Source organism: Siniperca chuatsi, linkage group LG5 (genome assembly GCF_020085105.1).
Source record: "Siniperca chuatsi isolate FFG_IHB_CAS linkage group LG5, ASM2008510v1, whole genome shotgun sequence".
Lineage (NCBI taxonomy): Eukaryota > Metazoa > Chordata > Actinopteri > Centrarchiformes > Sinipercidae > Siniperca > Siniperca chuatsi.
Genome location: NC_058046.1, coordinates 4,363,668 through 4,387,657, shown reverse-complemented (window position 1 = coordinate 4,387,657; position 23,990 = coordinate 4,363,668). Strand labels below are relative to the sequence as shown.

Sequence of the window (23,990 nt, the reverse complement as noted above, 5' to 3'; positions counted from 1 at the left end):
CAGAGCGTACCAAGAATTCATTGTGAGTAAGACGACATCTTTTAAAGCCTAATTTAATCAGATGACAGAGCGTTTTCAGCCACTATGTCTTGCTCTGACTCTTCATCAAGGTTCCAGACACAGATGAAGGCTGGAGGACCTGGAAGGCCCTCTGATTGTCCGTCATATCATTTAATTAAACAGTGAAATAGTTTCTCTCAGTTGAGTACAGAATCATTTATCTGAAAGGACTTCTTGCCTGAACAGACACCACCATCACCTTATGAAGCGCAGTCTCAGCTGCATGCCGTGTGTCTGGTTAGATAAAAACACACACACACACACACACACACACACACACACAAACAGCGAGTGTTTGGAATTCCATTTGAATAAGAACAGGGACAGTAAAGCGTGAGTGCACCAGGAGAGGAATGTCCCAGGAGGCTCCAGCTGTCCCCTATCACAGTTTCATACAGGCTGGAGCTCCCAACATCATTTTAGGAAGATTTGAAGAAAGAAAATCTCTTACAAATTCAAAATCAACAAACTACTTCAACTAACTATTTTGACAAACCAGTTTAAAAGTGAAAATCAGCTTTTGTCAGTTGGTGTCAGCTTCACAGGTGTTGGTGTTACTTATTTAGTTTGTGGACAGATCCAAACCCCAGAAAGAAGTCACATTTTCATGTGGTGGTATTTTATTCATTTTAAAACATTTTAAGAGCAAGTGAATTTCAGTGAAATTAATTTTAAAAAAGCTATATTTAGTAATGATTTCTCCTCTTAAAATGCGTCACACCAGCTTCATTCAAAATGAACCATCGTGCCCTCAGGTCACCATTACCAGCCTCCACAAGTATAAACAAACAATTTTCTGCTTCATTTACACTGGATTTGTTTGGTAGATTATCTCTTCCAAGTTAACGTTATGAATGTCAGTTTTGTAACTCAAGCATTGAATGAGCATGGTACATACAGTGTGGACTATATGTAGGTCAGTATGCAGGAATGTAGGTATGCATTCCTAGGTCGCCTCCACCCAAAAGCTTTTGAAAAAACTCAAACTCTGTAGATGTCCACAAAACCTTTTCAAGAACACTCCTGCAGAATAATTCACTTCTTTACTGTCCATTTCAAAAATTTTAGTCCACAAGTTAATATTTAGGGTAGGAGAGATCTTTTAAAAGTCACCATTTATCTCTAAAACAGGCGTGTTTTAACATTAAATCAGGAGTGATATTGACAAAGGAAATTGAGTCAGCAAATATTAGACTACAAAACACTTCAGCTTTAAACCACTCTATTTTTTCTTTTCAAATTTATTTCATTTTGCCATCTAGCTTGGTGGAAACACTGACATAACACAAATGAAATTTGAAAGCATTCATACAGTAATCCAATACCTACATACATTCTCATCAAAAATGGAAGCAAAATGTGTAAATATTCAAACATTCGTCTTAAATGTTTACAATATGGAAATAAAACTACACATGCCACAAATGATCAACATTAATATAGACCTGATGTCAGTACCCACCTACCCCATATGCTCTGTATACCTACAATCACACGGCTGCAAAAAAGAAAGAAAGAATCAGTCAGAATAGCAATATTATCAAACTATTATCATTAGAGCTGTACTGATAGCTGAGTAATTGATTAGTCTGTTGACAGAAAATTAATGTACACCAACTTTCAAAATTGTTTGTCATTTTTTTAAGCCAGAAATGCCACTTGTTCCAGCTTCTCAAAGGTAAATATTTGCTGTTGTTTTCTTGTTATATGATAGTAAACTGATTATCTTTGTGTTTTGGAGAAAACAAGACATTTTGAAGACAACTGAGAAATTGGCAAAGGTGGCATTTTTTCTACTATTTTCTGACATTTTATAGACCAAATGATTAATCCATTAATTAAGTAAATAATCTGCAGATTAAGTGATACTGAAAATAATTGTTAGTTGAGGCCCTAGTAATCATATTCCCTCTAGATTTTCAAACACAGAAAGAAAAAAACTGTAACATAGTAAAGTAATATAGATATATAACAGTTTCCTGCTGTTGCTGAATGTACAGATTTTTCTGTCCACAGTCCACCAGTTCAGGTGCTAGAACAAAAGAGCACTTCCCCACCTGCTTTAAGACTTTTCAATTGTTAGTTGCCTGGGGCAGTGAGACCAATGAAACAACGATACTACGGAAGTCAGGGGGACGATTGATAAAAAGATTTGAGGAAATACTGTAGGTCATCCCTAAGAACAAGATTTGTCTTACACATGCCTCAAAAACACCCTCTTTAGTTTCTAACACTGTATTTATATAGACTGTGATCATTTAAGATTACAACGAGAGGCTGTGCAGCATGTCAGTACATATATTATTCATCACACTTCACTTCAGTCAGCTGCGTTGTTTCACCGCAGCGTACAGGCCTCTTTAAAAGCCTTTGGGAAGTGGCTTGCTCGCTAATGATGCTAACATGAAGTGCGGAGCTGCAAAGGAAAAGCCTCGGCTGTCTAACAGATTCATCTGTGAAAAGGGAGAGGAGCTCAAGAGAAAGAGAGGAGGCAGGGAAGAAGCAGACGGGAAAGGGAAAGAGGAGAGGTGAGTGAGGAGAGAAAAAGGAAAATATGGTAATTAGAGGAATGATGGAGCAGATACAATTGAGACAGAGTGGGAGTGTTTCCACCCTCCATCCCCAGTGGGAGCTCAGGCCTGCTGGGTGTGTAGCATTCCTCCCTCCTCCCTCCTCCATCGTGTTTCTACAGCGGCTCACTATCGCCCTCTGTGGCTGAGAGCCATCACTGCACCCAGCTCAGGTGGCATCGGTGGGCCGGCCTCAGAGTGACAAACAGCTTGCGCAACACCGTCAACGTCACACACGCTTCTGTCTATCATACACGGCACACACACACAGAAAAACACACACAGAAAAACACACACAGATCTCTGTGGCAGAGAAGAAGTGCTGAAAAAGGTTTCTCCCCGTTGGTGTCTCTCCTGACGTAGTGCCTTCAGGTTATGTCTATGTGTGTGTCTTTGTGTGTTTCTCTGTGTATGTGTGTGTGTCTAACAGTGGCATGGTTGTCTGTGATAAGGGCTGTTGATCTTTGTGACTGGTGACTGGGCAGTTTTCTCTTGGTTTCAATTCTAACCTTCATGTATATCCAGCTTAGTTCTGTTTTATATCATTTTAAATTGGATATCTTTTGGTTTTTGACTGTTGGAAGTAAGCAATTTGAAGGTGTGAACTTGTTAATTGTGATGGGCATTTTTGACTTTCCTGACATTATATACACTAATTTATTAATTGGTTAATCAAAAAAAGCTCAGCAGTTTAATCGAAAATGAAAATATGTATTAGTTGTACTCCTAAATTGAAGCCTCAACTGAAATAATACATTATTTACAATCCTCTACTGTTACATTACATTAAATATAACAACTAAACTCAGGTGCCAGTTTATTAGGTACTCATAAATAAAGGTACCCACAAAGGTCTACTTTAATTTTTGCGGCTGTAGTTTGTGGTGCTGTTGAATGGTATTGTGTTATACTGTGAGGTATTTCTAATATTATATTATGATAATGACAATCATTAGTGGCAGCCTTGATTGCCTCTATTACATGCCTCTGTATATATTTCTTCTGTTGATGTCAGAGCAAAGGGATTTTTTTAAAATGCTACTGTACCATATTAAAACTAACCAGTTCTCTTTTTCCCCCTTTACCTGTGACTCCTCCATCTTTTCTCCATCCTCGCTGTCGTCCTTGTGCTCATCCAGGTGGTCTCTCGAGTTCCTCAGACAGCCACCCGGCGGTGGTCCGCTATAGAAAGGACCAGCGGCCCACCACCCTCCCCATTCAGCCCTTCACCTTCCACCACCAGTTCGCCTCCAAACCCCCACAGCCCAAGCCTCTGCTGCCCCTGCTCACAGGCTACGTCTCTGGGATGCAGGCCCGCTCCGGCTCTGGTTCTGACTCTGGAGGTCCGGTGGGGGAGGACAGTGAAGATGCAGCTGAAAATGTGCACAGGTACCAGGGGACTCTGGCTGCAGCAGCCCCTCCTCCTGGCTCAGTTCGTCCTTCGCCACTTGGGAGCTACTCCCCGGTTCGGCTCCAGGGGGCGGCCAGCTCTGGGACCTGCTCCACCTGCACCCCAAGCCCACACAGCCTCTCCTGCCCGCTTTCAGCAGGCCATGGCCCCCTGCACACCCCACCGAAAGGAAAGCAGGGAGGGGGTTCAGTGCCATTACCGTCTACCCCTCCACCTCCATCCCTGGGGGTGAAGAGAGGAACGGTGCCGCCAATGCTGCCGGCGGTGCAGGGACACTGTTTCCATCGTGGAGCTCTTGCCAGTTTACCAGCACTCCACAGTGACACACTGAGCCCGCTGGGCTGTCTGGACTCTGGAAATCACATGGAGGGAAGCAAAGGACCTGGAGCCAGGACACACAATGGTAGGTTCCAAAAGAAGTTTAGTGTGTCCTTAAAGAATTATTCATAGGATTTTCTCAGGAGAAAATGCTTGTGCTGCTGAAGAAAATAAAGGTTGAAACAAAAGCAAACTTCAGGCACTTTTATAAAACAAGCAGCAACAATACAGTGAAGAAAAGCCTGTGTTACATGGCTTGATTGTAGGATAATTAAAAAATACAACAAGTTTCAACATAATTGTAGATCTTCATCAGGGTTCAAAACTGCTTTGAAGTTGAATAATGGCAGGGATCACACAGCAATAACACAAACGTCTGTCTGATTTAGGGCTCATTTTGGGTGGAAATTACAAAAAATTAGAAATTTATGTCGTTGATTATATTATTTTTAAAAAGGGGACAAACCCATTGTCCATTTTTGTTGTCAGTCACGTACCACCAGTGTTTTCAGCACTTTAACCACTTGAACATCAAGCATATGACCTCACAAGTTCCAAGATACGTTTGCTGCTGGGTTCGCTTGGGTCTACATCAGATTCTACTTTTTCTTTCAACTATGTTCATCTTTCCTGTTTTGTTCTTCTTTATCACTGCACTTTGCATAGCATTTCTTGCAACTATTAGTCTCTTGATGATACGGTCAGTCAACAGGTTTACATTAAAAGGTACTAAAATATTATTTAGTCATTTGCAACTACTAGTCTAAGGTTAGTAAACTGTCATACTTGGACAATTAATTAAAAACATCTCCTTTGATAACACTTTTTGTGGTGCACAGGATGGAAAGTTTCAGCCCACAGAGAGCAGAGCAGCAAATTTCTTCCCTGTTTGATCCTGAACTGAGTCACCTTTTATACCTATTCACTCATCTACACTGGCCTTGGCCAAAGAATGTAAAATGTAATCTTCACAGTGTTAGTGTTAGCCTTGGGTTTTACTTCTGTGAAAGTTATTAAGTTCTGTGTAGTTCAGTGTTGATGTACTCTTTAAAAGAAGCTAAGCTCTTGTGCATTCTTACTGTTGTCTTTTTGTCTTTCTCCTTCTTCTCTCCCTTCATGCATGGACTTAAATCTTCTCCTGTCCTCCCTTCACCTTTTCCACCTGCTTTTCTCCCTTATACTTATTTTATTCATCTACTCAATAATCCATCCTTTAACCCTAAACCAACCACAAAACCCTTGATCATAACCCTAACACCTCCCCTCCACAACAGCACACCACCTCTCTCCCCAGGCTCTCAAATGGAGGGAGTACCGTCGTCAAAACCCTCTGGGAGTGGAGAGGGTCTCAGGATCAGGCCCCCACTCGGGTAACCTGGAGCCCCGAAGGGGCGGGGGACCACGACCTGCCAGACGGAACGTGTTCGATTTCCCTTCAGCCCTATCTGGCCACACTCTTGGACGGTTAAATGGTGCTCATAATTTTACTGACAGTGTTGGAACAAACGCAGGATTAATTGTTTTAAGGAGTTCAAGATCCAAAGAATGCATTATCTGAGGGTAATGTCACTGAAAAAATATTGCTGCAGGGTTCTTCTGAGAACAAATATGTTTGAGGAATACCTTTATGAACCTCTAAGTGTCACCTACAGTTGCATTCTTAAGGATCCCTAAAGGCTTCTCATGCTTTTAAAAGTGGTGGTGTGTGTTTATATAGAATGTGTGACTGATCATCTGTGTGTGTGTGTGTGTGTGTCATCAGTGGGCCAATCAGCTAAGCTGCAGCACAGCTACAGCGACTTCCTGCCAGACTACTTCTCCCTGACCGAGAAGCCCCCGGAGGAGTTTTGCCTCTCCCCCGACGCTTCAACTTCCTCCTCCATCTGCTCTTCCTCACAGTCCCACATCTCTGTGGACCTGACACAGAAGAGAGGTGAGGCTCTGTTTGTACCTGTGTGTGTGTGTGTGTGTGTGTGCACGCGCATATGATATACAGTGACAGTGGGAAGTCTTTAAATATTCACTTGTTAAATGTTAAATGCTAAATGACTAAATGTCTAACTGTGAGCTGATTTTCTTGGAGCTCATTGCATTCATTCACTGCTGGCTGTGAGTACTGATGCAGTATTAAGAATCTGAATCTGTTTAGGAACTCAGGAAATTAATAACTTTAATATATACTATATACAAGTGCAGAAAACTGGTTTCAAGTTTAGTTCCTGCGCCAAAAAAACTTCTAAAAACTACTTTCTCATGGCTTGGATGGGTTTTTACAGTACTGGACTTCACTGACTGGTCAAACACAAGCCTCTAGATTGGTGCAACATAAATGCAGCATTCATTCAGACTGTAAGGAAGAACTGGTTGTAGATAGTATCAATATCAGGACTTTTTATGGGAATTTTTGTAATGTTATTGATATTTAAACGTCATGTAGCTGACATCCGTAGTAGTCAAAAACAGCAAGATAAATAGAGATTTACTTTAAAAAAAAATCTACATCACCTTATTTGGTGTTTCTGAGGATTTCAGTTCAGTTTTTGCTCAATTGTTATGGAGATAGAGTCATGTATGGAATTTTGGATCACAGGTTATAAAGAGAGATTGTTCCAATGCGGCTACATACTAAGTTATAATTAAAATGACCAGAAAACACTCAGCAGACTGTGTAGCCTTTCTGATGTTTTCAGTCTCTTTCCACCTCTGAATGTCTCATTTGGACCTTTCCATTCAAGCATCACACAGTCGTCCAACAGTAAATTATAAACAAGACCACAAGGACTTGGAGTTGCTGTCCTGTCCTCTGCAAAAGTTGCATCTCAAACAAACAAATCCATTAAAGGGAGTTGTTGTCATGATTTAGTTCCAGACTTCTGGGGGCAATTTGGTCGAAAAGACCTGTCTGTCTCTGTTCCTGTCTCCATCTCTCTGCATCTCTTTTGGGGGTCATAAATAAATATATGACAAGAAATATAAATCATGACAAGATATCAATAGAGGAATACACTGGTTTGTACTGTGAGCCACAAAAGCATACTACTGCTCTGCACAGTACCCACAGAATCAAATAACTATCTGACGTTACCTTTAAGAGAATCACTTTTCCTGACAATGCGGTGTTGTTGTCAAGGAGAACAGGGAGTGAAATGATGTTGTTGAAAGGTGCTTAAATCAAGTGCCTCTCAGTGCAGAAAGGCTACTTGACAGTGAGGAGAGTAATTCAAGGCCTCTTGAGGCGGCAGGGTGTTGTATAATGAGCAGGGAGATCATTCTTCAACTGGATTGTCCAGGACCTCTCTGTATAGGCCGACATCTACTTTGTAAATGTTTTGTAATCTGTAAATGTTTTGTTACTTCATTGAGATTTCGACATCAGTACATTTTGTCTTGTTTTCTGAACAGGCTGATGGCAGACAAATCCCTAGAAGGCAGTCCCAGCTGTTCATTGCACAACTACTTGCTGCCTTAGTAAATCAAACAATGAATTTATTGCAAGCACAAAGACAGTGAAGGACACAGCAAAATGTGTACTAAATTTGGATCTTAATGCCTTTCACCTACCTGCAAGAGGGTAAAACAGGAAACCAAATCATGGATTTAGTAGAATATTACAAAGAAAGAAAGACACTTGCATCAAGTGGCATTCATAGCACACACACTGTTACTTGTAGTCGAAAAGGATAATTGACAAACTCTTTGATTATTCTTTCCTCCCTTAACTCTGTCAGGTTTGGTGAAAGCCGTGAACACAGCAGTGGATCTGATTGTGGCACACTTCGGCACCAGTCGAGACCCAGATGTAAAGGTAGCACTTTTTGGTGGATCAGATTGATGACTACTAATACACCATTCTTCTGAGGATAAAAGGAGGGCTGATTCTACCGGCCGATTAAAGCTCACCCAGCAAACTTTTGAATCTATACTACCCTTTGAACAACAACTTACTAATACCACTGCAGTGTAGTAAAGTATAAAAGAACATAAAACCTTTCAGTTGGTAAATTACATTAGTTTCACACTCAGATGGCGCCATCTGTTTTCTTGCATCACACTTTGTCTTGGTTCAGTTCAATGCAGCGACCATTAAGTTGGTGTCATTCAGTCCCAGATGTGTAGTGCACTCAAGCTTAGTGCCAGTCACACCAAGTTTAGGGCTCATATGTCCTTAATCTCGTTTGAGGAATTTGTCTTCAACATTATTTGATTAATTATACAACACATAAGCCATGGAACCACCACCACAAACATTTTCAGAAATGTAATAGGTCCCTTGTGACTTTTGCTTTCTTCTGTGGCTTCAATCAGGAAGCTGAATTTCTGGCACATAATGTGTGTATTTACAGAGAGCTGATAAAATATAGATGAATAATAAACTAGGCTAGAGAACAGTCTAATCCAGTGAACAAAAGAGTAGGGAAAGGCAGCCTTCAGTCATTCATTTATTGAAAGCTTGAGCAAACAGATAATATATTTACTTTCTGTTTTGCGTCATTCTTCTGATCCCACGTCTTGCCTCCCAATTCCCTGATTTGTTTCACTTTCATTGCCTTTATCCCCCTAATGTTTCTCTGTAACCCTGCCAGGCTAAACTGGGCAACAGCTGGGTGAGTCCCAACGTGGGTCACCTCATTCTGAAGTACCTGTGCCCGGCCCTGCATGAGGTGCTGCAGGACGGTCTGAAGGCCTACGTACTGGACCTGATCATCGGACAGCGGCGTTGTCAGCCCTGGAGCCTGGTGGAGGCCTCCACACAGCTGGGTGAGAGAAGTGGTGTATATTTTCATATTTTTGTGACAAATCATCATGATTACTGTATGTCGAAGCACAGTAACATTTTTGTTTTGACCAAACGTTGTTCAGTTTCGTGACTGAGCTCCACACCAACTTTTACTGAAACTGATCCCTTAACATCATAATTGTATCACCCATGACTAACTACACTGATTGAGTCACAGAATTGCTGGCCACAAACCCACTTGACATACTTTTTATCTAAAGACCATATTCAGTCTACAAACCTGATTCAGACCGTGACTTAGAAAAGTTAGATACTCAATATTATAACTTTTTCCAGTGGTGACATCACACTGACGGGCATTTCCAAATGGCTGCAGTTTCATCATATCAAAAAGCTGATGTTGTTGCTGACATGTTTTCAAAAACTGGAGATGCATCATATTAGAGGAAAACTGTTCAAATCAAAGTTTTTGCAGACTGATTTCTGGTAAGATCATATGTACAATGATAGCAACCATATGAGGTAATGGGTTAGAGAACAAGTAGGTGCTTATGGGTAACATATTTGTATCTTTGTCTCGATCAGGCCCGTCCACACGTGTTCTCCACAGCCTGTTCTCAAAGGTGAGCCAGTACTCTGAGCTCACAAGCCACAGCATGAGACTCAACGCCTTCATCTTTGGCCTGCTCAAGTGAGTCATTTTTCTTTATCCTGGTTTTTACTGTCATTGTCATCCGTATATTCTTTAGAACGATGGGGGTCAGGACCTTTTAAAAGCAGCTATAATCAGTGTATTAAATGACTATGTGAAAACGGTGAGAAAGGTGTCACTCATAGTGATGAACCTAAAGAGAATTATCAGATGAATGTGCAGCTCCACCTGGCTTTACAGAGCTTTATAGTGAGTTTCAGCTCATTGTAGCTGTCCGGCCCACACCTTTACTGTTTTGGTTCAGTCTCACCGCTGTCATAGCGTCGTTTTTGGACGCACAGCACTCGGCACCAAACAGCATTTAGCAGCTAAAGTGCCCAATATTTTCCTTAGGAGGTGGTAGAGACCAAAAATAGAGATACAAGAGAGTGAATGTTGGACTTAGATTTATCAGGTGACACAAACACGACTCCAAATGAATGATAATGTTGCTCTGTAACTGCTGGATGTGTAAATAGGCAACTGTTTGCTAAAAAGTTCACCATATCAACTTAGAAGATGATGATATGTCAGTGTTGTGCTCACAACTTGTTGTTACTGCCTGTTATTGCAGGTTTAAAATAATTAAGATTTGCAAAGTCAGATTCTTACAATGACGCTTCATAGGCCTGCAAATTGAAAAATAAAACCTGCAAGTGTTTGCTAAGGTCTCAAGTTAAGCTAAATGCTTTGTTACATACTATAACCTTAAAATATGTGGTTGACCATGTGGGGACCAGCTTTTTATTCCCATATAACTGGGGTTATTCCCCACAACGTGTCTTATAAGTACATACACACATTCTTACAGATAGCAGGCTTTGATCACTTTCTGTCTGGAGCCTCACACCCCTTCTAATTTTTTGGCTGACTCGTTTTGTGTGCTTAAAAGGCATCTATTTAGATTTAGTCATGTTAGCTTATTATGGTTTGAGTAGATGTTATTCTACGAGATCAAATACAATTTTAAACCATGTCAGTGCTGAATGACAGCCTCAGTTGTTGAGTGGACTAATGCCTAAAATTCTCCTGCTGATGAGATTTTAAAATTTGATTCTCCTCATTTTTCAGCTTAAAATCTTTGGAATTCTGGTTCAATCACCTCTACACACATGAAGGTAAGACTCAGTTGGTAACTCATGCGTCATTTATCCATCTTCAAAAACCCAGAGAGTTATTTGATGTCCATATGTGTATGAAGTCTTTCTTCTTCTGAATATTCTTCCTGTTTTGTTTTACTTTCCTCAGATATTATAGCAGCACACTACAACCCGTGGGGTTTCCTTCCCCTGTCGCAGGGGGCATGTCAGCCACTCTTTGAGGAGCTCCTCCTCCTGCTGCAGCCACTGTCGCTCCTCCCCTTTGACCTGGACCTACTGTTTGAACCACATCTCCTCCAAAAGGGCCAGGAGCATCTCCGCCGCAAGGAGCAGCTGTGCTCTGCAGGCCAGAGTGTCGACCAATCAACTCGGTCCACCTTCCAGCTCATGAGAGGATGGAGCACCACTGTAAGCGAAATGGTCAGAGACTCAAGTGCAGAGGTGAAGAGAGAGAGGGCGGTGCTGAGACGAGAGGGAACATGGCCGAGGATGCAAGGGGTCGGGTCGAGGAGAGAGGGAGCAGGAGTGAATTCAAGGTTGAGGAAAGAGGGGGCAACAACTGAGAGCATGACAGCCGGGCCTGTTAGCAGACCGATAATGATGGAAGTAGGGTTTGCCAATCTCTGGAAGGAGAGGAGCATGGGGGGGCAGAGAGTGAAAGGCGTAGGACAAGAGAGCCAAGGAGAAGGTGACGATGGACAGGAGAAGGACAGGAGGAAGGAAAAGGATATGGCAGACGAGGGGCGTCAGCGGCAAGATAGACAGGCAGGCTGGTGGTACCAGCTTATGCAGTCCTCCCAGGTATATATCGACCAATCCACTGAGAGGTCAAAGTTTGTAAAGACTGAGAAGAGGAAGAGGTCGTCAGAGAGACGACATGGCCAGCTACCCCCCACCAGAGAGGGAGTGGTGGAGGGGGCAGAGTCAAGCCAAGAAGGGGAGGGGCATAGAAGCAGGAAAAGCAGCAGTAGCTCTAGTGGAGAGTCAGCTGGATCCAGGGGAAGGCCTTCGTGGATGGGCAGCCCGCCAGAGTCTGTTGTCAACCAGGAGAAGGAGACCAAACCTCTGAAGGTTATAGGGACTGGAGCCCAAGCTGCAGCCCAAGAGGAAAGCCCCTCTCAGGGACAGAGTCTGCGCTGGGGCAGGCTCTTTGGATCTAGTGTTGGTTCTCCTTCGAGGGTGGAGGGGGCTGAACAGAACAGGGCAAAAGCTCAAACAACCAGGTAAGTCAAAAAGATAAGTCTGATGATATTTGATATTTTTCTTACTGTCAACAACTCCCATCAAAAGACCAAAGCGCCAAAAAAATGCAGTTGAAAAACTCAACAGAAATGTCTCTTTCCAGAAATCCTAAAAAATGCAGACAACTCTACTGCTGATATCTTTAACGTTAAAAAAATGTCTACCTTTTTACCAAAATTCACGCTATCAGTACAATAAATTTAATTTTTCCACACTGTTTTTCTTTCTAAGGCCACCCTCAGGTTGGCTTTCTCTGGATAGATCTGTTCTTGACCTTGTAGCTCAGACTATTGGAGCAGGGAGTGGGAAGAAGGCAGAGCCTCCAGCCACACCCACTCACACCCAAACCACACCTCCACTAAGGTCAACCCAACCAACTGAAGCCAAGAAACAGTCTCCGTGGTAAGCAAATACTACACATTGTGTCCTGTCAGAAAACTTAGTAGGATTATACTCTACCCTAATTCATTCCTATGTTTATACTTCAAAAGAGAGCTGTAAGACTTGTAAACAAACTACTTTTCAAGAACCAACTAACCCACCTGACATTTAATAAATAACAGGCTCTAAAATTCAGAGACTTGGTAGATTGTAAGCACAAATCATGTATAAGGTCAAACACAAATTACTACCTGAAAGTATCCAAAGGTTGTTTTTTTTTTCAATGAGTCAATATGATTTGAGAGAAATATTCATGTTTAAGAAACAAATGGTCAGAACTGATAAAAAATGATGAAAAATCATCATATTTCGGTTAACAGGGTGAATTTATGGAACAGTTGTAGTGAGGAACTGCGTAGCACACTTTCTAATTTAAAGGACAATTATAAAAAAAATATATGATCAGAATGGCGTGTTGAATTTAGTATGAAAGGGATAGTGTAAAATTTGTCTGATGTTACTTTTGATTTAAATAGATTTTTCTTTGATTTAACGGATGAATCATTTGGTCTTCAAAATGTCAGAAAATTTTGAAAAATACCCACCGCAATTTCCTCAAGCCCAAGGTGATGTCTCCAGATTGCTTGTTTTGTCCAAAACCCAAAGGTATCAGAATCAGAAATACTTTATATTCAGACTACTATCACATAAGACAAAGACAAGCAGCAAACTCTTAGAACTGAGAAGCTGCTTCTGTCCATTTACTAATTGATGAATTCAGCTCTACTCACCTTTTCTCCATGTCATCTGTCATTCCTCAGTGAAGTACGAGCATTGTGCCACCACATAGCCACCGAGCCTGGCCAGCTGAGTTTCAACAAGGGCGATATCCTGCGGGTCCTGAGCAAGGCTGATCCAGACTGGCTGCTCTGCTCCCTGGGCTCCACGCAGGGCTTGGTTCCCATCGTCTATGTTACCCTCAAAAGCATGGAGAACAGCCAGGATGCCACTAGACTCGGGCGGTGCTGAGCCAAAACTGCCGCAGGAAGAATTAATGCACGATGAAGGCAAACCGCTTTGGAGACAGAGGGTATCCCTGCCACATACCTACTGAAAACAGAAAACCTGTTTATGGCTGCTGTTTGAGATAACTGTACACTGGGGATGATACCCGAAAAAAACATTGTAGAAAATACGAAGATTATGAAGACGATGTACAGACACATGCAAGGGCAGCATGCAGGCTCCAACACAAACTCACATCCACCTCATGGGTACATCCAGACAAGTATGCATGCATACATCCAAAAACCAAGAGACCAGACAAGAAACAAACCCAAAGACACCCCAACACACGCTTCTTTGTCTGCGTGCAGCTGTGCTACTAGCTTAATTATGTGACAGTCCAGTCTATACAGTATATCATCCATCTCTACTTTCCACAAAACAAGGAGGGGCTACTCACAGATGGAAAACTTCACAATATGATATATACCATGCCTAGCTGCACTTTGCTGTACTGTCAGTACGTTCACCTAGCTGTGCCACACTTTGAACACAGTGCTCAGTTATTGCCCTCAGTCTAACGCCGGGTCGGTTTGATGTCCTGTTGCTTACTTGATGCCGATTGATCGTTTTAATTATATATAGAAATAGAAACCAGTGAATCCTTTCTTTTTTGGTAAGATTTAAGGTGGTTGATGTAAAAGCAAAAATTGTCAACTTTTTGATCCACGTCTTCTCCAGTTGCAGACATGTGAGTCAGCGTATTATTATAATAATAATAATAATTAATTAATTATTATTGTTATTATTATTATTATTATTAGAAGAGTAGAAAGCTACACAGGAGTTTGTTTAGATGGCTGTTTAACCCAAGTGAAAAGAAGGCAAAGGGAATGTTTCCATTCCCCATCTGTCTTATTGGATCACTCCTCATCAAAGCCTGTTAATATGGAAACGAAGGGATGGATGGACTGACAAGCAAATTGCCTTTTTTCCCCTCCTTTCCCTCACAAGACCCACCACAGCTGGGGTGAATCATGGTGGTTGTTTAAGTGCATGTAGCCCCGCAAAAATCGTTTTCCCTATAATCCTGTTTCACGTGTTCCTGCCGTATCCTGCACCTCGGTCCCCCCTTAATCTCTCATTAATGGGCACTTCACGGCTTTTGCGGAGGACACACTCAAGCAAGTGGCTACAGTCTGAGCTGTATGTGTGCATTTTGATCTATTGGTACATACTGTAAATGCATATATGACTTACACACGTGGTGAGTTCTATTTATTTATTGACCAGTTCAAATAGCTGAGGGAAGCATCTAAATGGACGGTTGCAGAAAACAGGAAAGGATGTCCAATGAAAGCAAAGCATAGCTGCGGAGGCCTTTTTGAATGTGTCGGGGTCGATTCAGCCTGGAAACTCTTATCTGACAAAATGATTGCAAATTAGTTATGTGTGTTGCATTTAGAGAGGGGTAAATGATGTAATGTATGCCTTAAAGCGCTTGAGGAAAAAAGGGAGAATTGCCCTGTTGGACACTTTAAGGCTAGTGACCTAATATTTGTCCTGTCATTATATTTTGTATATGCTATGAAGTGTCCAACTTGACATTTTCCCTAGATTCATGTCTACAGAGATTCTTTTTGACTTCAAAGAAAATAGAGATGATATAGAGGTTAGAGGATATTTTTTGATGCTTAAAGGGAAACCCCAACACATTACGTGATGGTGGCTTTGTGGGCATTCCTGTTAGTATGTACGTGCTACCTGTCATGCCCAGGTGTAAAATGTGGCCTTAGGTTCAAAATGAGTTGACGAAGAACTAAAATTACGGCTATATACAGTATGCCTGGATAGATGCTGAGTGCATACAGATGCCCAATCCGAATATTACACATTATAAAATGGTAAAATCAATGTACATTTATTGAATCAATGAATGCTTGTGTAGTTTTTGAAAAACTAACATAGGATATAATTTTGCATTTTTAATTATCTTTTTGTTGCTTTATTGTATAGTTTGTACAGTCATTTAATTTCAGGAAAAACAATTTAATACTTCATTTTCATTTAACTGTAAATATATTTAAATCCATTCAGTGATTCATTTCTGCCATAGACCTATACATATGAACGTTATTACTGATGTGTTAATGCATTTTATGTTAAATACAGGAAGCAGGTATAAGCTTTAGTTTCAGTGCTGACAACCATAATGGCAGTTGGCCGTGATGGTGGAAGGTAGGATGAGTGGTGTGGTGTTCGGTCCTCCAGGCAGTTTGCTGTTCATTGACATCCTGTTCAGAGTTCACATGGGACAGACAGAAATAAACACATAGTAGTGATAAAGCCAGAGAGACATGGGGGCTCAGGAGTAAGAGACAAAGACAGATTCACTTTTGATTTGGCATTTGATTAGCTGTAATGTTGTGCTTTAAAATGAGTGACATTAAAGAGAGAAATAAAGAAGTCTTGCTCCTTCTTTCTTTCTCTCTTTTCAGTTTTATCTGCTTTCTCTCTCCCTGGCTGCCTCCTCCTGCCTGTAAATACCTTCAGCATCAGTGACACTGCTCTTCTCTCTGTGTCCAGGCTATATGACGTATACGTATGACATTATCAAACTACTATGGATGTTAAATAACAAAGTGCTCATGTGATCACAAACTTAAATGGCTCCTGTGTCTTTTGTCCTTAACACAGTTCACCGTTGAAGTGGTTCTCCACCCAAAACCTTTTGATTATGAGACACTCTGTGTAGAAATGAAAGGTGATTGTAAAAGGTTTGTAGTTTGCTCCATCAAAGAAAATGAGGACTGTGGACTACCTGTCCGTAGAAAGGTTTCAAACTAATTCCAAACTTTTTAACTTTTGCCAAAATATGTCTAAATACAATCCTCTCATTGGTCAGATTTCCACTTTTCTAGGCCGCTACTGATCGGCTGACCTGACGAAATCAACTCCAACTTTGTTAGCGACAGTTCCTGTTGAAGTTTGCTGATTGGCTCTTATGTAATGTACATCATTCAGTTACTTTCTCAATAAACAAAATACCACACAGCAGTTCTCCTGACCAATGAAAGAGCAAGAGGATCAAGCTGGCCAGAAGTTGATAAATGGAAGAAAACACGATGTACCGTCATGTACTGATAAACTGATTTTCTCATACTACCTAGAATATGTCCACTGGTGAGGAGGATGCACTTCAGCCACCAGATGGTGCCGATGTTTTAAAAGATAAGATACGTCGGCTGTGAGTTCACTGAATTGCAATATTCAAGCTCTTTTGCACAATATCAGCTTACAACAGTGCAGGCACAGAATGTTAATAGTAGTATATTTTCTTTCTCCTTTATATTTTGTCTTTCAAGTCAAGCTATAGTGTTTGACAGTCTGCGTCCCTTCCTTAATAATCATTATTGTGTGTTTGAAGCATTGTTTAAACCCACAGAACATTATTTTAGCTCTAATCATGATTCCAAACTTCCCAAAGATACAAAGCAGTCTCGCCTTTGACCAAAGTTATATGAAATGATGCACAAACATGTAGAATATTTGCGATTGTTTGTTTGATTGTTAGGAAATTTAGGCATTTTGGGCTTGAATATTTCACTGAATGTCAGCGTCACATTGCCTCAATCAGCAGGAACACCAGTTACACACAGTTCTGCTTATATAATACTTGATTATAGTGTGAACACTTGTTCTTTGTAACTTAAAACATACTTACAGGGAAATTTTAGGGGAAATCAGGGCTTAAGAAGTCAAGTTTGAGGTTTCATCTGTGTATTGACAAAAGATGGGTAATTAAAGTCTCAGGTGTTGAACATTTGGCTGCAGCCAGGTAAATTCAGGTAAGTCTCATTTTAAGCTTGATAGAAATGCATTTTTTTTTTGATAATCCAGTTGGTTGTGTAAGGATTTTATTGGCCCAAGATGTAGAACTTTCTCAACCACAGCATGTAATCCTTCAACATACACTATATGGCCAATAACATATGGACCCCTGTCCATATACAGTTTGGGGAAGATCTTTTTCTATTTTCAACATGACAGTGCGTCCGTAAGACAAGTCCATAAAGAAATGGGTTTTCCCAGGAAGAACTTTACTGGCCTGCGCAGAGCCCTGACCTCAATCCCATCCAACGCCTTTGGGATGAACCAGAATGCCGACTGTGAGCCAGACTTTATCGCTCAACATCAGTGTCGGGCCTCAGTAATGCTCTTGTGGCTGAATGAGAGCAAATCCCTGCTGCCAGGCTCCAATATCTTGTCAAAAGCCTGAAACCAGAAGAGTGGAGGCAGTTATAGCAGCAGATTAATGTCCATGAACTTGGAAAGACATGTCCAACATTTACATGTAGGTGTAATGTTTAAGTGTCCACATACTTTTAGCCATGTAGTGTATCGGAAAATGTTCAGGCACAAGTTGGAGATGCAATTTGTGGGTTCTTTTATACTTCAAAAGTTTGACCTGTGAAAGTAAAAACACAATAAGGCCCTGTAAATCTATTTTAACTGCAATTTGTTTCAATTCAAATACATTTAAAACTTTTTAAATATCTATTTTATATTAATATCTTAAATCTTAAAAAGTACAGTACAACAGCAAACCTCCCATAATTGGTCCAAATGTTGAACATGTGCTGTTTGAAAACAATAAATTCTGCTTGAATAGATGAGACCACACATTATTGGTAACATTTCTGTGAATCCTTCTTGCAGAAACACGTCTAGACCTGCTATATCTCACTCACTAGTCTGTAAATTGTTTTTGTGTCACAGTTCATTTTCCTTAATGCATTCATCACATTTGATTCTCCTGAATAGTGAAGACATATTTTCTATGGAAATCCTAAAGTGGGTTGCACCATCGTTCAGAGAGGCCTGGCTCGCTGTGAGCAAGCTGAGCGATTTGGCAACATGGGGAAGTTATTGTGCAAAGGCAATGTTTTAGAATATATTCAGAGCTGCACACTTACATCATTCTGACATCAGAGGTGATATACAGACAGTCCTTTGTGCTGTTGCATTCATCTGAACCCCCTCACCTTTGTTATACTTATTTCCTGGTAATTTTCATTTGAAAACAAACCTCTTCCTTGGATTCTTCTTGTGCACTTGAAATTTGAGCAAAGGTTTTAGACATTCACACGTGGCTCTGCCAAACACAGAAAGTGTGAAATCTAATCCTTTATTTATCGAGATAGATTACAGGAGGATTAAAAGGTGAATGGGTGACACTCAGCCTTTTAACTTTACAAAAATGAAAGATTTCCTGGATAAATAGGTCCGTTGTGGCGTTTGTTACCTGAAGGTCCGGGAACTCATTCTGCTCATCATCCGAAAGTCACAGGTTTGAATCCTGAGCAAAATCTTTCCCTTAATAAACACTGTTAACTTGAGCGAGGAATTTAACCCCCACTTGTCTTTCTGATGATACTTTCTCCAAAAGTTCACTGTACATTTAGCACACTGCAAATGTGCATTCTCCACATTCATCTCCTTTTCTGTATGTTATGTATACAAAGCCACCTCAACAGAGATGCCCAATTAACGTCTCATATTTAAGTTTGTCAAGGTTTTAAGTTACTATGAAAGGAGAGTTGTTTAAGCTTACAAAAGACATCGACTCAGCAGCATTTCAACAGCCACAAAGACTCAGACAAACTGGATCTGCTGAGTTATAAAAAAAAAATGTTGCACACTAAGGGAAGCACGGGCTTCACTCACAAGCTCCTGCTACTGTTTGTCTGTCTCTAAGTCTGCAAATGCGTTCACATTAATTGGTGGCGCAATTGCTGAATGTGAGGAAACATCGTAAATTCATTTATTGGGAGTTTGTCAAAGATTCTTGATAAGGGAGCAATATGCACCTTGGGGTCCCCGATAAAACAAGGCCATGGTAGCAACTCCTTGAGGCTTTGCTTAGGTACAGCGGTGCTAACATGATAACAGTTGTTTTTCATGTAGTTCTATTGTATTATTGTCCTCTTCTGAATAAACTGATCTGAGGTCCTTTTGTGGCTCGTGTACACAAATGTGAACCACATGCATGATACAATCTCAACCTTTAATTCACACAGATTCATGGCTATTATGTTGATGTGTGGTTCCTTCTGTTTGGAAAGCTGAACATAACAATTGAAAGGACGTGTGTTGGCTGAGGCTTATATTTAGACATTTCTTCATTATTTTTTACCAAGAAAAACCAGAAAAAGTTTTCCACTCGTGGTTGTTAAATCTCGACCATGGCAGCATGACATATTACTGAAACATTGTCCAATAAACATAATTTTATGATTGCAGCGTAAACCTAAACAAATCAAACCTAAAAATGAAACCAAGATTTTTTTTTTGCAGCAGTGATGGGATTCAAAGAAAACAACAAGAAAAACAATTGATCGTTTACTCACTTTCACTCCAACAGTGAAGAGTGTCACCGACAAAGACTGACAGACATGATCGGGATTTGGAAAAACAAGGCTTTATTTCGAAAAAGGTCAACAATCAAAGAAATCAAACTGCCTGAGTAGTTCAGTTGTTCAGAGTTTAGCTACACTTACAACTATTCACATTTTAAACTTTAATATTTCTTCCACAATCCTGATCTTCTAAAACTCAAATACCACAAAAAATATAAAATCCTTCAAACTTTTATATTTTCATTGCGACTCGAACATAATTTTATAAAAATACAATGGTAAAATAGTTTTTAATGATAAGAGGAATCACTATGATTATCCCTATAATTTGTATCTATTTATGTATTGGTTTGATCCACCCCGTCTCCTCTTTGACTTGCAGTGGTCCACTCTGTTGTTGTTGCTGAAGAGGTCACAGGTCGCTCTCAGTTTACGCACGCTTCACTCCGAAGCAGCGGTTGCCCTGTAGACACACATATATTTAGAAACGAAAGCCGATAACAGTGAAAGGCCAGAAAAGAAAGTCCCTTGGGCTCTTCAAAATAACAGCACATGAATCAGTGGGAGTAAGACGGAGAAAAGAGAAGCATTGCATCGCAGGGAACTCTATCCCCCTGCTCCAAATTTAGCGCCCAGACATGAAAGTGGTGACACTCAGCAAGAAAACAAAATGTTCTCAAAATTTCTTCAAATGATGTTTTTCACTGATGAAACAAAAACCAAACTAACATGCATTGCTAATCTGTTTTTAAAGTGGAAATTTTGAGCGAAATCTGTTGCTGCTTTAAAAAAAAAAGCCAGATTTTAGCACGGAGTTTAACACAACAAACTCGTTTAAAAGTGCAGCATAATATCTAGAGACAGGATACCTTGTAGCTGTGATTCTTGCAGTATTTCTTCAGGATATCCACATGCTTCACCACCTCCTGGATCCATGGTTCATTATCAGGCACACAGAGTCTCCTGCCACGCCTGGTCACCAAACTGCAAGAACACCAAATCATCCAGGTCAGGGTGAGAATAACTTGCAAATATAATTTGTACATCCTGAGTCCCATCTACTGATTAGACACACCATCCACTTCACACCACCTCTCAACTTACATCATGGCACTGAGAGAGCAGCCCTGCCCCTTGATCTGTTGATGGTAGTCTGCAAGAACAGTCTTTTCAATTGTTTTGTTTTTGACCGTCAAGCAACAGTCCATGGGTATCTGCGCCAATGTCGCTGTAAGACAGAGAAGATCAGATCAGTTCAGCATGAGTAGAAACTCCTCCCAAAATCTGTCTTTTGAGTATCACCCACTGTAGGCGACAAAATGTCTACAGTCTACTACGACAGCTTGAATTCATGTCAGTTTCAATAATGACACGTTTTCACAGCTGGAAGTGAGTATCAAAATGCCTCCAGACATTTCTCAAACCACCACTGCAGGGTAATCCCCTTCTCCACTGTCCATCTATATGCTCGGGATGTCCCAGACAGTCATCGCCACAATGTGACCAAATGCACGCCTTGTGTGTGGCGCTGTCGCCCTCCTCAAAGCTTCGAAGCTCCAACGGAAGACGTTTTTCAACCATATTTTTGCTAAATGACGACTGATTGGAACATACTGATCATATGGGAGCACAGTGTAGAGGAGGATAATGGTTTGAGAAGTTTTGACATGTCAGTATTGGAATAAGCAATATACAAAGCTGACTGCAGCTGATCTTCATAAAGAGGGAAATGACAAACTTTTACAACCACCCTTTATGGCTACAGAGTTTCATACTCAAATGGTGCAATCACTGTAATTATATACAGTTCAGTGATTCATTCATGGGATTTTTGTTAAAAAACATCAAATTAAACACAGGAAAAGCTAATTAAAGTGCATAATAAATTACCAACAGAACAAGTTTTATTTACATGCACAAGTTCTTTTGTTTATGAGCTTATTATGCTGTTCTGTATGTTTGTGGGTGAATGATAGATGTGGCAGGCTGTAAAAATCCCATCAAATGTTTGAGCGGTGAGGCTTTGTAGCGGGAATACAACACGGACATCTGGCTAAAACTTCAAAAGATATATCAGGTGACATAAGTACAAAAAAATATAATTGAGATATCCCCAGGAGGAAATTCATGGAGCAAATCGGCGGATAAGAACCTTGCTCAAGGGCAACTTATCATTACTCAGAATGTAGTGACATCCCCACTTAGTGACAAGTGCAGGATACACACACACATCACAACTAAACACTCCCATGCATACAATTCTGAGTCATTTATTGACATAACAAAAGTTGCCTCATTAACTTTTGTCACTTGACCGGGATTTCCAGCAGTTAGCCTTTATCTTTCACCTACTACAAAGAACGAGCCGAGGAGAGGGAATTACCAGCAGCACACCCTGCACAAAGAAAACTCTCTCACCACAGCCTCGCTGTGTTTACTTTGCTTTTACTTTTCAAAGTGTTGCATAGATTAATTGAAGCAGTTCATTGACAACAACTTAAAGGCACCAAGGCATGCAATCTCAGAAATCTGAATTTACAAGTCAAGTGAAGGACGACAGACGTGTATTTAAACCTCAAACGTAGCCCCATTGAAGAATTTTTGCAAACCACTGCTTCCTTTTGGAGCCGTTCCAGTGGATTTGTTCCGATAAATTACATCCTATTATCCTTTTCAGCTCAAAAAGATTGTTTTGGCAATGACTCATTTCACTCTCTGCTTCCGAAAGATGGAAGATAAAAGCACTACTATTAGAGTCTGATGATTAGCCGAGGAGGATGACTGAAAAAAAACTCACCTGTGCAGCAGTAGATGATAAAGAGGATGCAGAAGAAGAGTTTGGCATCACCCCACGGAGCCATGCCTGGTCGCTGAGCTGGTGAATGCATCTCTTTGTCTTTCTGGAGGCTGATTAGCTGATGATGAGCCTGTTCTCACTTTCAGCACCTACAATGGCAAAGGAAGTGAGGTGACTGCGTCTGCCTGGTCTGGCAGCTCTTATATACTGTGAGCAGACTTTGTCCACTTTGTTTCACTTTTCATCTTCCTCCTCCCCCCCCTTAGTCAGTCCACTCAGTAGTCACTCCATCATGTCCACTGTAAATGGGAAAGGTCAAACACATCAAAACACACGTCTTGACCCCTACCCACTGGGGTTATTTCAGTTCCCAGCACTTCTCAGTCGTGCGTATCTCTTCTAAGGTAACAGGAACAGTTTGTCACACTTTGACTCAGGCCACCTCCAGTCACAAGAGTACTTCTCTAATTTCTGAACAAACACCAGCAGGTAGTGCTTCAACCCCCAGATAACCAGAGATCAACATTTGAAGCAGAAATATAATCATTATTAAGGCATATGGCTCTGACTCTGTGTAACTCGAAGTTATACTTTGTATTGTAGAAAAGCTTTAAAAAAGATCAAATGACCATGACCTTATTTTTATGTCCCCAGTGGGGGCAGTTTGGAATATTTTTGACTTCTACTTCAGTATTTTTTAAGAAAGCCCAGTGTTCTCATGTCACTGTGGGAGATTCATTATTTAAATCTTGCCTTATGATAGTTTTTCCATATGACTTCCAAAAAACCAACAAACAAGTGTTCAGTGCCCATGTTTGTTGGTTTTTTGGAAGTCATATGGAAAAACTATCATAATCCATGTTCAGACTAAAAAAAATCTTCTAGCAGAACTGCTGAAGTATCAACCAAAGTATCAGTGAAAAAGTCCTTTTGTTTTACTATAAAGGGAACTAGACCCATACTGTACTTTTACTCAGTTCTTAGGAAAATCTGGTTCTCCTTTTACTTGTCAGCTGCAAACGTAATTGAACTCACCATAGTTTTGATGATGATGATGGTATCACACAAGCAAAATGGTTAGACACAATTGAATGTAGCAACGCTTAAACTCAACAGTTCTTGTAAAATCAAAAACAAAATAAAACAAAAAGCGATCCTTGCACAAACCAAACATCGCTTGAACAATCTGCACATTGCTGATAGCTTCTGTCTCCAGAATGTCAACTACTCAAGGAAGTGGCTTACTATTTGTAATGTT

General features: G+C 40.7%; 2 protein-coding genes and 1 long non-coding RNA gene across 4 annotated transcripts in view; 1 reads left to right on the top strand and 2 right to left on the bottom strand.

Annotated features, from left to right (window-relative positions):
* The window catches only part of rusc2 (RUN and SH3 domain containing 2), a 46,245-nt gene extending 30,068 nt beyond the window's left edge, over positions 1-16,177 (top strand). Inside the window, exons 4-13 of one of the 2 annotated variants that reach the window (XM_044196022.1) lie at positions 3,770-4,444; positions 5,634-5,831; positions 6,122-6,292; positions 8,088-8,164; positions 8,943-9,117; positions 9,683-9,788; positions 10,860-10,906; positions 11,037-12,111; positions 12,362-12,532; positions 13,333-16,177. In XM_044196022.1, coding sequence (XP_044051957.1) covers positions 3,770-4,444; positions 5,634-5,831; positions 6,122-6,292; positions 8,088-8,164; positions 8,943-9,117; positions 9,683-9,788; positions 10,860-10,906; positions 11,037-12,111; positions 12,362-12,532; positions 13,333-13,540 — 2,903 coding nt within the window. In that variant the 3' untranslated portion in view covers positions 13,541-16,177. The remainder of the gene's footprint in view (positions 1-3,769; positions 4,445-5,633; positions 5,832-6,121; positions 6,293-8,087; positions 8,165-8,942; positions 9,118-9,682; positions 9,789-10,859; positions 10,907-11,036; positions 12,112-12,361; positions 12,533-13,332) is intronic. The other variant, XM_044196023.1, reaches the window with a different exon arrangement.
* LOC122876106 lies at positions 16,014-19,054 on the bottom strand. Its single transcript, XR_006378015.1, has 2 exons — positions 17,900-19,054; positions 16,014-17,791 (listed from the first exon to the last, which is right to left on the bottom strand). It is a non-coding gene; the product is annotated as an uncharacterized LOC122876106 (long non-coding RNA).
* Positions 19,055-19,977: 923 nt separating this feature from the next.
* ccl19a.1 (chemokine (C-C motif) ligand 19a, tandem duplicate 1) lies at positions 19,978-22,918 on the bottom strand. The gene is made up of 4 exons (XM_044196670.1): positions 22,733-22,918; positions 21,040-21,163; positions 20,805-20,919; positions 19,978-20,398 (listed from the first exon to the last, which is right to left on the bottom strand). The coding sequence occupies exons 1-4, from the start codon at positions 22,821-22,823 to the stop codon at positions 20,366-20,368; spliced, it is 363 nt and encodes a 120-aa protein (XP_044052605.1). The 5' UTR covers positions 22,824-22,918; the 3' UTR covers positions 19,978-20,365.
* Between the last annotated feature and the right edge of the window lie 1,072 nt (positions 22,919-23,990).